We start from the raw sequence: 11,611 nt of genomic DNA, 5'->3' as shown, positions 1-11,611 counted from the left end.
TATACCCTACATGAATGTAGAAGGAATATTGTTTGGTATGTTTACAGCCTGTATTGTTCTTTACAAAGTATTTTCCTTGTTCAGCATATTGTTGCCTCATGCTCAACTACAATCCACTATAATATCCAAATTTTCTTTTAACATAATCCAGCATGTATATGGGTAATTCTTGCACCACACTCTGCTCATCATTATCAAATTCAGATCACTGTGCTCTAATACCATTCTCCAAAGTTACATCAGTCTTTACAACCATCTCCAGACTTAATAGGCATATTCTCTATTTCATAATATATAGCCTACATACATTTCCATATAAATGTATGAATATTTATAAATATATGTATGCAAATATAGATGAATAAATATTCCTTGAGGCATGTCACAATTGAATACTTGGGATGTTGAAACTTTCATAGCCTGTATAAGTTACGTGATAATGAGCCGGTCTTCACACAGACAATGGAGCCCAAAAGAACAATGGAAGCTGTAGGAACCCAAATTAGACCACGATTTAACTCCTTTTTGTCTGCTACAGGAGTCACCAAACTGTGAAAGTCCCACCTTACAGATGTGAAGGAGCACTGAGGCCCCTGGACCCACCCCACTGGGTACAACTAACACCAGGAAACAGAGGGGAGGCTGGCTGGGTTGCCTGGCAGACTTGCCCATGGGTACAGGTTTTGCTGTGGAGTGCAGGGCAGAGCATTTCAGTACTGCACAAGACTCCTGAGGTGTTTAGGGGGTCAAAGTCAGTGAAATGGGGATGGTTCGGGGAAGATCAAGTATGGAAAAATATAGACAGAAGAATACAATTTTTAACCCAGTGAAGAAAACACTTGTCCAAGCTGCGGGCTGCCAGCTTGCCCATGAGAATGCTGTGGGAAACAGTGTCAAAGATTTTACTGAAGTCCATGTAAATATCCACAATTTTTCTGTCATCGACTAGGAAGGTCACCTGGTCATAAAATGAGATCGGGTCGGTCAAACAGGACCTGCTGTTCCTAAACCCATGCTGGCTGAGCCTGACCCCCTGGTTGGCCACGTGATCACATTCAAGGTAATCTGCTCCATAATGTTCCCCAGCACAAGGGCAGGCTCACAGGCATGTACTTCCCTGGATTCTCCTTCTGTCCCTAAATAATTCTGAATTTACTGCAGTGACACCCAAACAAACTGCATTAGTTTAACTAAGAGACTTCAGAGACCTGTAGAACACCTTTTTGGAACAAAGAAAGATCCTGATACATAAAGTATTCAGACAGTCTACAGAGCTGGAGCATTTAAGAAGTTAGATAGTAATAGATAATTTTCATAGTGATTGAAGCTATCATCTAACTCACAAAGCAGATGTGTGTGTTCAAAGAACTGTAGACTTACATTAATCTTGCCTGCAGTTCTGATAATTGCATGTTTTTAGCTGAAAATGTTTAAAGATCTTTTGTGTGGTTTGTTAGATTTTTTTTAGTACTAGCCTATGTGAAGTAAAATTCAATAAATATGAACAAAGGCTGGCTCATATTGATTTGTCATTGAAAAATGTGTAATTTTCCAAGTTCTTTTCACTTATAATGTGTGCAGCTTTATTGCCTATTCACAGAGTACATTTATAATATTAACTATATACTAGAATATTAATCACATATTTCTTATCTAATTACATAATTTCAGAGAAATGTGGCAATCAGTACTAACGAAGATTTACTCTACCAGAAAAAATAATTAAACACTGCCTTCAGATAATGTAATGTAATTTGTGTAATTTGACTGAATAGCTAATTCAGAAAGATAAACAGGGAATATTTATATAAAAAAACTATTTTTATCCTGAAAAAGAAAATAGAAATAAGTAATATGCACTCAGTTTAAAAATAGAATTAAGCTGCATTAAAAACTTTTCACCAACAGAAGTACTGATTCCTCATTACTAGTAATGATAGGACAATCCAAAGTATATATGTTTTGGGTGTTTTTTTCTTTTTTCACATGCAATCAATATTAATAATTTCCATGCAGTTACAAAAGAAATAAGGTGAATGTAAAAGATCAAAATAGTTTATTGAAGGTTTTAATAGTTTCTTGTCCAGAGATGCACGGGTACAGACATAAGCCAGGCATGTTACTGCTTCCAGAAAAAAAATGAACATTCAGTTCTTCTAAAACCAATTATTTCAAACTTAATTAATATACAATGCCCTAATGTTGGAAATTTTTAAAACCCACCAAGCAATAGAACAAACAAACAAAAGGAACACAAAGAATTCCTGGTGGCATTGTAACATTTAGTTGTCACGTGTATTTGTTGACATGACACTGATGTCAGAACACATGGCAAAGCTCTTACAGGTGATGGTATAACCACTGGAACTCTTTCTGGGTGAACTTCATGTCAGTGGTTTCCTGCCTGAACGTTCAGATCACTCCTGCTCTCGGTGGAGCGGTTTGCGCTCCGGAGGAAGCATCGGCTGTAATCTCTGCCAGCGCTGTGGAGGCCAGAGAATATGAGTGGCTCGGGCATGTAGGAGTCCAAGAGAAACCTGCAACCAAAACGTAAACCAGAGGTGTTATTAGGTAATGCAAATAAAATCAGTATGTGAAAAATACAAAGCATGTGATGATTTGTTAGAGCAGTGGGAGAATACAAAGCAGAAGAGTGAGTACTCCCTCATGCATGTAATGAGAGGAGAAGAAAATGTCTTTAGTAACAATTTCTTTTTCTTTTTTTGATAAAACAATTTTTGGAACTCAAAAGAGCTTGCTGAAATGCACTGTCTGTAATACAGAACTAGGAATGTTTTTCTTTCATTTTCAAGAAAAAAAGCAGCTCAAAATAGGTAAGGCGTTCTATAATCCACAAAAAACTTTTTGGTTATTAATTATTCTAGGTCCAGAGAATAAATTTAAAGTATTTATTCTGAATAAATTCAACAGAATCTGTGTCCTGGATTTGAGCCCTGTGTACTAACCACACCAGGATAGTGGCTTTTCTAAACCTGTTGTGTTTACTATTTATCACTCTCCTTCAAAACTCCATTTTGTCTTCAACCAAAAATGAAAATTACTGTAAATTGTGGAGATTTCCTTGAGGATGAAAATGTATTTATTTCTCTACAGATCAAAACCTTTTGAAGTGCTAGGACTACTGAAACCTGATTAATATGTTTTGCAAACATGTTTTACCTTATTATTTATTATTGTCTACTTCAGTAATTTTACTTCACTAAGATTTTTCTTCAATAAATCAAAAAAAAATTCAGTTCTGATATTGCTTATAAATGAATCAGAGATAACATAGTATAGAAAACAGAATTGCTTAGAAAATCTTAAGTAAATTATAAACAAGAACCTTTTCATATATGGTATGAAAATAGCTAGACTAAGAGAAAGAATAGAATATGCACAGCTTCAGACTGAGATAAGACAGTCCATACTTAACAGTGAAATAAAGTCATTTTGTATGGAGTCAATCTCAGTTAATTTGAAAAGCCTGCAGGATAAACTTCTGCATCTTAAATTATTTGTTTAGACTTGTAGAGAAAATAGCATGTAATAAGCATTCAGCACCAACAGAAGTTATAAACAGGACCAAATCTTGGTTAGAAATATTGGAATGTCTATCTCTATGACAATATTTAATAATTCTGACTCCTAAACAGATAACAGTGTTACAATGAGTATAATGGCAACAGAATTAGCAATGGCATGGATTAAAAAATGCACAGGACTTATTTGACTATTATGTCATTTTTTCTCATAAGAACAAGGAAACATCCATGATATTATCTTACAGAATTTTTTAAGCCGGTAAAAAGGAAATGCTTTTCATTATGTACAGCATTACATCATACTTGCATACATTATACAGGATACAGAAGTCACCAGAAAAAAAATAGAAAATTTGTTCAAAAAATAATGATGGGAGCAAAGTCCAACACAGGTAATTGAACATAAACAAACAGTGTGTTTGTATGGACTCCATATTAGGAACCACCAAAGGAAAGAAATGTATACTTGCTGTATTCTTAAATTTCAATGATTTGGTATTGGCTGTTGTAAGAGCCAGGAATTAAATGGATTTCTGGTTTGAACTTGTACTTTGCTGCTTAAATTCCTATGTAAACTCAGTTCCATTCCATTTCTCATTAAAAAAAAAAAAAAAAGTGATTTTAGTAAGCAGGTAATTCAGCATTTCATGCAAACAGACACCAAATAGGCCCCTAGGAATATCTTCAGCTAATTTTCTTGATTTAATTTCATAGGATTAATATATATTCACCAGTCTCTCTCTACTACATAATCAAATCACTGAAGCTGAAGTGGTATATATCTAATTCCATATTCTGTAGCTTGATGAAGCAGGTGCTGAATTACTTGAATATAATTTGGTTATTTAATAACCCATGATATCTAAAAGAATCTGAAGTGGATCACTGAATTGAAGTCTAGTATTATATTTCACTTGCTTGATCCCTTGCAGGGACCACTTTTTTCCCAGATCTGTAGCAGTTCTTTTTCCTACATTTAAGCAAAGGCTGCTAAGTGACAGCTCTTTTTCAATAGCATTGAGCAACATTTTTTCATGTCTTGACACACTTTTGTGCAGTTTGGTTGATATTTATGGAATTCACAACATCCTTTATCTTAATTAGCCCATAAGGAGGGCTGCAAATGTAATATTACCATGTTGGGTTTTTTTCTCTGAGCATACAGCATGATACCAACACATTGCAGGCTGGTGCCAAAATATAAAACCACAGCAAATCCCACAGCTGCATATAAAATGTGACAGCATTACTACAGAGAAAAAAATGTTAGAATACTCTTTCCAAACACAAATAACATCTCATTTTCAAAGCTCTGTGTTTTTCTCAGCACATTGCTTGTTACTGATGTCAGCAGGAGGTCTGCACACAAACTGAGAATATAACAAATGAATCAGAACATGTTTTAAACTGAGGTTGGGAATAATTTTACCCAGAGGATTATTTCTACTGACCATCATCTGCCTTGAAACTAATAAAGAAGTCTCCTTCCTATAAACATGATTTACAACATGACTAGAGTTAAAAAGGAAAAACAGGTATTGTTGGGTGATGGAAGCCTTTGAAAAATAACAAATTACATTGATGCTATAGGAGTTCTTTTATAATAACTTGAAGGTTCACTTTAAAAGCACCTTGATGTTTGACTTCTGCCAACAACCATAATAACTTTTTTCCATTGCCTATTATTATTCTGTACTTACCACAGCAGCCATGAATTTCACTGAGGAAGAACAGAATTGTTCGCAGAGAATAACCTGCCCTTGCTAATGGATTTACCCTCATCAAGGTTAGATATGGATGAACTCAGAAGAGTGAACTAAAAGGCTACACTTTCTGTTGCAACAGTGAAATACTGAGATAATCTATTAATTAATCACTTCACTTATAGACATCATTTTCTCCCTTTACATAAGAAAATAGGTTTATTCCCTTGAAACAGTGTCTTAACTCTAAAAAAATCAGTACTTTATAGACATAAATTCTTTGAGGAATGTGTTCCCTTTCCATCACAGAGATACAAGCAATTAAATAGTAGGGGGCTGTGTCTACATTATGACCTATCTGAATTTAATTCTTATTGAATTGAATCCATGTTATTGTGCCTAAGCTGAGCTGTTTAAACTATTTTTAAATCTTCGAACATTAAGTTGGACAACTAAGAAGTCACTTCATTAACACAGCAATTTTATCTGCAAAGTAAGTTTTGAATTAATAATACTGTTTTGACACTGTTACTGTGCTAAAAGCGTATTTCCTCAGTGTCTGCTTGTTGTGAGTATGTTAGTTGTATGGAAACTGATTAGTTTTGGCACTGCATAAGGAAAAGATAAGCCTAAGACTGATAGTGCTATCTGCAGTGGTACTTACAACAAATTTGCTCATTTTGTCCTAATAGGCTTGGATAAACCACCTTTATTAGTATGAAGTCTTACAATAATATCACATCTTCTGGTTCTAAAATACATAATGACAATGGGAAAACTAGTATGCAGACTGTACAAGAGTCTGTATACATGTAGCATACAGTGGAGCACATCAAAATTTCTATGGAAATGATAGGTATTCAGTTTGGATCTCAAGAAAAGGAAAGTCCAAATAACGGTGTGATCCTATGTGCTGGTTTTGGCAGGGGCAGAGTTAATTCTCTTCACCTTGGCTAGTACTAGACTGTGGTTTGGACTTGTGCTGAACACAGGACTGATAAAATAGAAATGTTTTTGTTACTGCTGAGCAGGGTTTACACGGACTCAAGGCTTTTCTGGTTTTTGTACTGCCACTGCTACTGGCAAGGAGACTGGGGATGCCTGAGATGTTGGAAGGAGACACAGCCAGGACAGGTCCCCCTCCTGACCTAGGGTGTATTCCAGACCATATGACATCATCTTTGGTATGTAAAGCTGGGAAAAGTAGGAAGAAGGGAAGGTTTGGAATGATGGTGTTTGAGTTTCCAAGTCACCATTACATGTGATGGGGCCCTGCTCTCCCTGAGATGGCAGAGGGAAGCAGTGAATTAATGCCTTGTTTGTCTTTGCTTGTGTGCATGGCTTTTGCTTTTACTGTTAAACCGTCTCTATCTCAATCAACAACTTTTCTGTCGTTTGCCCTTCCCAGTCTCTCCCAGATACTGCTGGTGGGGGAGTGAACGAGAAGTTATGTGGAGCTGGGTTGCTGGTGTGAAACCATAACACCCTAACAAGGGTATTCTCAACTTTCCCAGAGAATGTAAAGTCTACCCAAACAGCTAAATTCAAGTACTGTAGCTCCTAGTCATGGTTTCACTTTGGTTTAGGAACATCCCCACAGATTTTCCCTTCCTTTTTATCTCCTTAAGCCTTCTTTATTTTGTTGTATCTTAAACAGCCAAGATTTCAAATTCTGTAACAACTCTGAAAAAACAGAGAACAATGCCACTAAATACACCCTGAGAAACAGCACTGCAGAATCAAAAAATCCAAATCTTTAAAACTTCAGAAAAAGTTAGACTTCTTAACTTGTCAGTTTTCTATTTGGAAGCAATAACCATAGAATCATAGAACTAAAGACGATTTAGACTGACAAACACCTCTATGACCATTTACTCCAACCATTAAGTCACTGTTCACCACTAAACCATATCCCCACCTCTCACATTCACATGCATTTTGAACAATTCCAGACATGTAATAAGACAGAGACAAAACAAAAATGCAAGGATGTGACTACAGCTGTATCATAGCCCTGCAATTCAGCCCCTGCCAGTAACAAGCTGTAGACTTTGTATTGGCGCTGCAAGGCCTCAAGATTAATTTCCCAGGATTTGTCTGAACTTACCTCTCCTGCCTGGAGTTTTGATTCAGCTTGTTTAGCTGCAATAAATTTTCTAATCATCTGGTGACTATTGATTAATTCGTTACTGTTTTGCTTATACCACTTATATTTGCTTATATTTGCATAACTTTTGTGGTACAATCAGAGTTCTTACATAGGCATTAAAAAGTAAATATTCTGTATAGGATTAAATATTTATGATTTGCAAATAATAATGAGGTATGCAGGATAGGCATAGGATAATAAAAACAGACTGAAAAAACCTAGGAATGGTCATTAAAACAAATAACTGACTGTCAAAAAGTTTTTAAGGTGCACAAAGAGAAAAAACAATGGAGAATAACAAGGAATATACTAGCACAAAATGAAATATATAATAAATAGAGACATAAAATGAAAATCAGTTAAGTATAAGGGAAAAAAGTTAAGTACTAAATTAGTGGAAATTGAGAAAGAGGAAATCACTGACATCACAATTCTCCTAGTGAAGAATTCAGGGTGCCAGCAACTCATGAAAGCACCCTTTTCATGTCTTTTTGAGGAGGATGGGTACTGCCAACCTTGGGACCCAAAGGAGCAGCATAACCACTGGGATAGACACTTGAAAGTGGTTGTGTGAGATTTTTAAGCTATTTTGAAGGGACTTGTGCAATAATTTGATAATTTGTAGCACAAAGGGTACTATCATTCTCTGAAGTACCCCTTTTAACAGTCAGTAAAACTCTGCAAAGTGTGATTTTGTTGCAGCTGTGGCTCAGTGTCTTCTGTCACGGAATTTTCCTGGGTTGCTCACAACAAAGTCTTGACTGTAACATTATGTTACCTTTATTTTTTTTTCTAAGGGTACATAAATTCTCATTAAGTGTTGCACGTTCAAGAAAAGCTATCTTTCTTTTCCTCACTTGGTATTTCATTTCATGCTTTTCTGAAACCAAAATGGGGATTTTGACGAAATGTTTATAAACACATTTCACTATTTCTTTCATTAAAAAAAACCTCCAAAACAATCAAAATTAGAAAATTAAATGACTGTTTCATGATTTCCTCATAAAGTATTTTGACTTAGGGGTATTGTGACTGAAATTTTAGCTATTTCAGTAAAAACATTAAATATACACAAAACACTTACATCTTTATAACAGATGATGTAATAATTGCACTACAAAGTGCAAAATTAGAAATCTTGGAATATCTAGATCAGTCACAGAAGATAATAAACAAAGTAACATGAAGAAAATACTAAAGCACAGCACTTAACATTGAGTCAACACAAAAATCCTCTCTGAAGGTGTAGTAGGAAAAGAACTTGGGTATGAATATACTTCTGAAGAAGAAAGATGATCTTGTTTCATCATATTTCAGCCTAGCAAACAGTCAACACTCCTGTCTTCCAGTCTCATTAATAAATGCCTAAATTGGCAAATCTCCTAAAATACCACCGAAAGAGAACGGTAATAGCTACCCAACAAACTAGAACTAAACTACAAGTGCCACACTACTTACATACTTGAGAAATTTCATCAACAGTGACAAAACTACAATTTTAAAGGCCAGTGTCTGGTTTTGTAGTCACTTTTGCTTTAGTCTTTTATATTCTAGGAATATTGCAGTGGCCTTTCAAATGTCACAGCCAATTATACACATTCAAACACAAAAAACTAACATTTTCTCAAATCAAATGAAGATAAAGCAATAGAAACAATCACAGAGTTTCAAATTGTGTTTTCTATTCTCTGATTCAATATAGCCTAATTTTTTTTTTTTCCTTCACATGCAGGTTAGCTAAGAAGCTTTATAATAGACTTTCCCATGGCAATATGGAACATCAACTATATACAAAATTTTCTTCTCAAATTTTCTGTTTCATGACACACACTCAATGGGGGTGGTCAGGAGTAATTCTGGAGCAGCAGAGGTCTATTCAGACTGCATTTTGCTGGCTGGATACTTGCCAGTTTATAGAGAGGCTCTGAAATGTGCCAATACACGTAAGATGAAAATTCCTCTAATGTGGCAAAACCGTGAGTGATTTAGAGATGGCCCCATTAGAGCAGGCATAGAGTTTCAAGAAATTTTTCCAGACCTACTAGTTCACTGCCCCACTACCCATATTCCATCAGCCAGTCAGCTGTAGTTTGATGATACTGGTATCTTTAAAGACTGGTGTTGCACCTGTGTTGAAAGCTGTGTAAATGGAGCAGGCGAGTGAAAAAGGTAAGAAGAAGTTCAAAAATATTTCAGCCCTCAAAATCCAAAGAAATCCTTAAGATAGAAACACCTATACAACTACCCAGCATTTCAGCTGTAACCCCAGCAAAAATATAAAGTCTGGAACAGCTATCTGTGTCAAATTAGATTGCATGTCTTTAAGAAAGGTTGTGGCACTGGGTTTTGATATTAGATGGTAGCTGTAAAATGGTCTCACAGAGAATTGCCCCAGTAAATTAATCTCTCAAAAAAATCCATACTTTAATAGAAAGAAAACATGATTGCTATTGCATTTCATCTTTTGTACATGGTTGAACCTTGAAACAAGTAGTATCAAGTGCAGTAGTAGGAAAAGAGCACAATAAAAATAAAATCCTGTGGATTACAGTAAAATCCCAGAGAAACCACTTCCCCTAGTAGAAATATCTGCGATAATGAACAGTGACAGAAGAAACAAACATCCTTCACCTCCTTCTTTTATGAATCCAAGAATAACACAAATATTAGGAGTAACACAAATATTAGAAAGAATACATTATTTTGTAAATAAACCGATAGCAGAATAGATGTTCTTTAACTTATATCAGCTCACCAAAGTTTGAGGTAACAAGGTGCCAATTAGCTCATGAATACAAAAATTGATAGATTCCTTTCTAATACACAGCAAAGTGCCAGCATATTCATTGTTCTTTATTCTTGTAACTGAAGAAATCAGACCTAATGGAGCCACACAGATCTAGTGACAAAGAAAAGAATGCAGCCCATTAATTTTGTTACTAAGTGTTCCATTACAGTTCCATTAGTTTGATAGCTGAAACAGCAGCTCCAGATATAGATAAAACATCCCATACGTGTTTTCTTTCACAGAGCTAGCATATAATCAGTCAAGGTCTGTATTAGTTATCAAATTTATAACTGCTCATTTAGATAGAAAATATATTTTTAAAATCTGAAAAAATGTAAATGACAATTATTTTATTTTAGGAAAATCTTAAACAGTGAAAATATACACTTAAAAATGATGCACATATCACATATATGCACTGACAAAACCACAAAAAATCATGTACGAGAGAGATGCATTTCAAATGCAAAGGTTGATTCCCTTCCCAGAATTAATAAAATTCCAAGAATAAATAAAATTTGAGCATGGAATAGCTGTGTGACATTACTATAGCAATTGTGATTGCACCCATCCAACACAGTTTTGCAATTCAAGCTATTCACAAAAGAAGAGATGAGCACTACATTGTAATGATAACTCAAGTTATTGATTGAATTGAAAAAATGTACTAAATATCAAAATAACTGGATTGCACTCTCATTTTTCTATCATGTCTACATGCTTATATAAACCTAAAGAGGAAAAGGAAGGAAAAGGTCACTGCAAACAGAATATATTTCACATACGAGATTTCTTTACAGTTAAATGTGCAGAAAAAAACTTAGCTAACATTGAACCATAATTGAAATTCAAAGTAGTGCAGATTTAAAGGAATTCAGTATAAAGTAGTGCATCACTTATTCATCTCTTGAAGAAATCAACTGTCAATGCCATTGCCTACATTAAATACAGTAACAGGCTTAGTACAAGAATTCCATGAACTGAATTCCATTTCAATGCCTTTTACTGGAATTGTCATGAATATATTATTGAAAAGGCCACTATTGCTAAATAACATCACTCCTTCACAAATTTTTCTCTTTTTTCTGATCTCTAAAGACATATTTTTTAAATAGAAGTTAGCATGTAACACAGCACTACTTTTCTTTTTTCTTCAGTAAGTATAGCAGTCTGAGCAAATACTCTTTCTTGTTTATGATTAACAGAGCCATTATGATAAATTGGTCTACAAAAGGATTTATAAACCAATCTATTATTTATTTTAGATTTCTAGTAATAAAAATGTAAAGGAATTTGCTTAGTGCACAGTATGATGTGCTTTGCATGCTGCATATACATAAAAATCATGTAATAGTTAAAACCTTTTAATATTTCACTGGATGATGCACAAAGTTCCTGACTTAATAGGATTGTCACTAAGTCATGT

At 34.8% G+C, this 11,611-nt stretch overlaps 1 protein-coding gene across 1 annotated transcript in view; it reads right to left on the bottom strand.

The window, feature by feature from the left end:
* Positions 1-1,844: 1,844 nt before the first annotated feature.
* The window catches only part of IMMP2L (inner mitochondrial membrane peptidase subunit 2), a 404,963-nt gene continuing 395,196 nt past the window's right edge, over positions 1,845-11,611 (bottom strand). The window contains exon 6 of the mRNA XM_084206256.1: positions 1,845-2,537. Within this exon, the coding sequence (XP_084062382.1) occupies positions 2,418-2,537 (120 nt within the window). The 3' untranslated portion in view covers positions 1,845-2,417. The remainder of the gene's footprint in view (positions 2,538-11,611) is intronic.

Source organism: Fringilla coelebs, assembly GCF_963513975.1.
Source record: "Fringilla coelebs genome assembly, chromosome: 5".
Taxonomy (NCBI): Eukaryota; Metazoa; Chordata; class Aves; order Passeriformes; family Fringillidae; genus Fringilla; species Fringilla coelebs.
The sequence above is the reverse complement of the archived record's forward strand: the minus strand, read 5'-3'. Positions and strand labels throughout refer to the sequence as shown.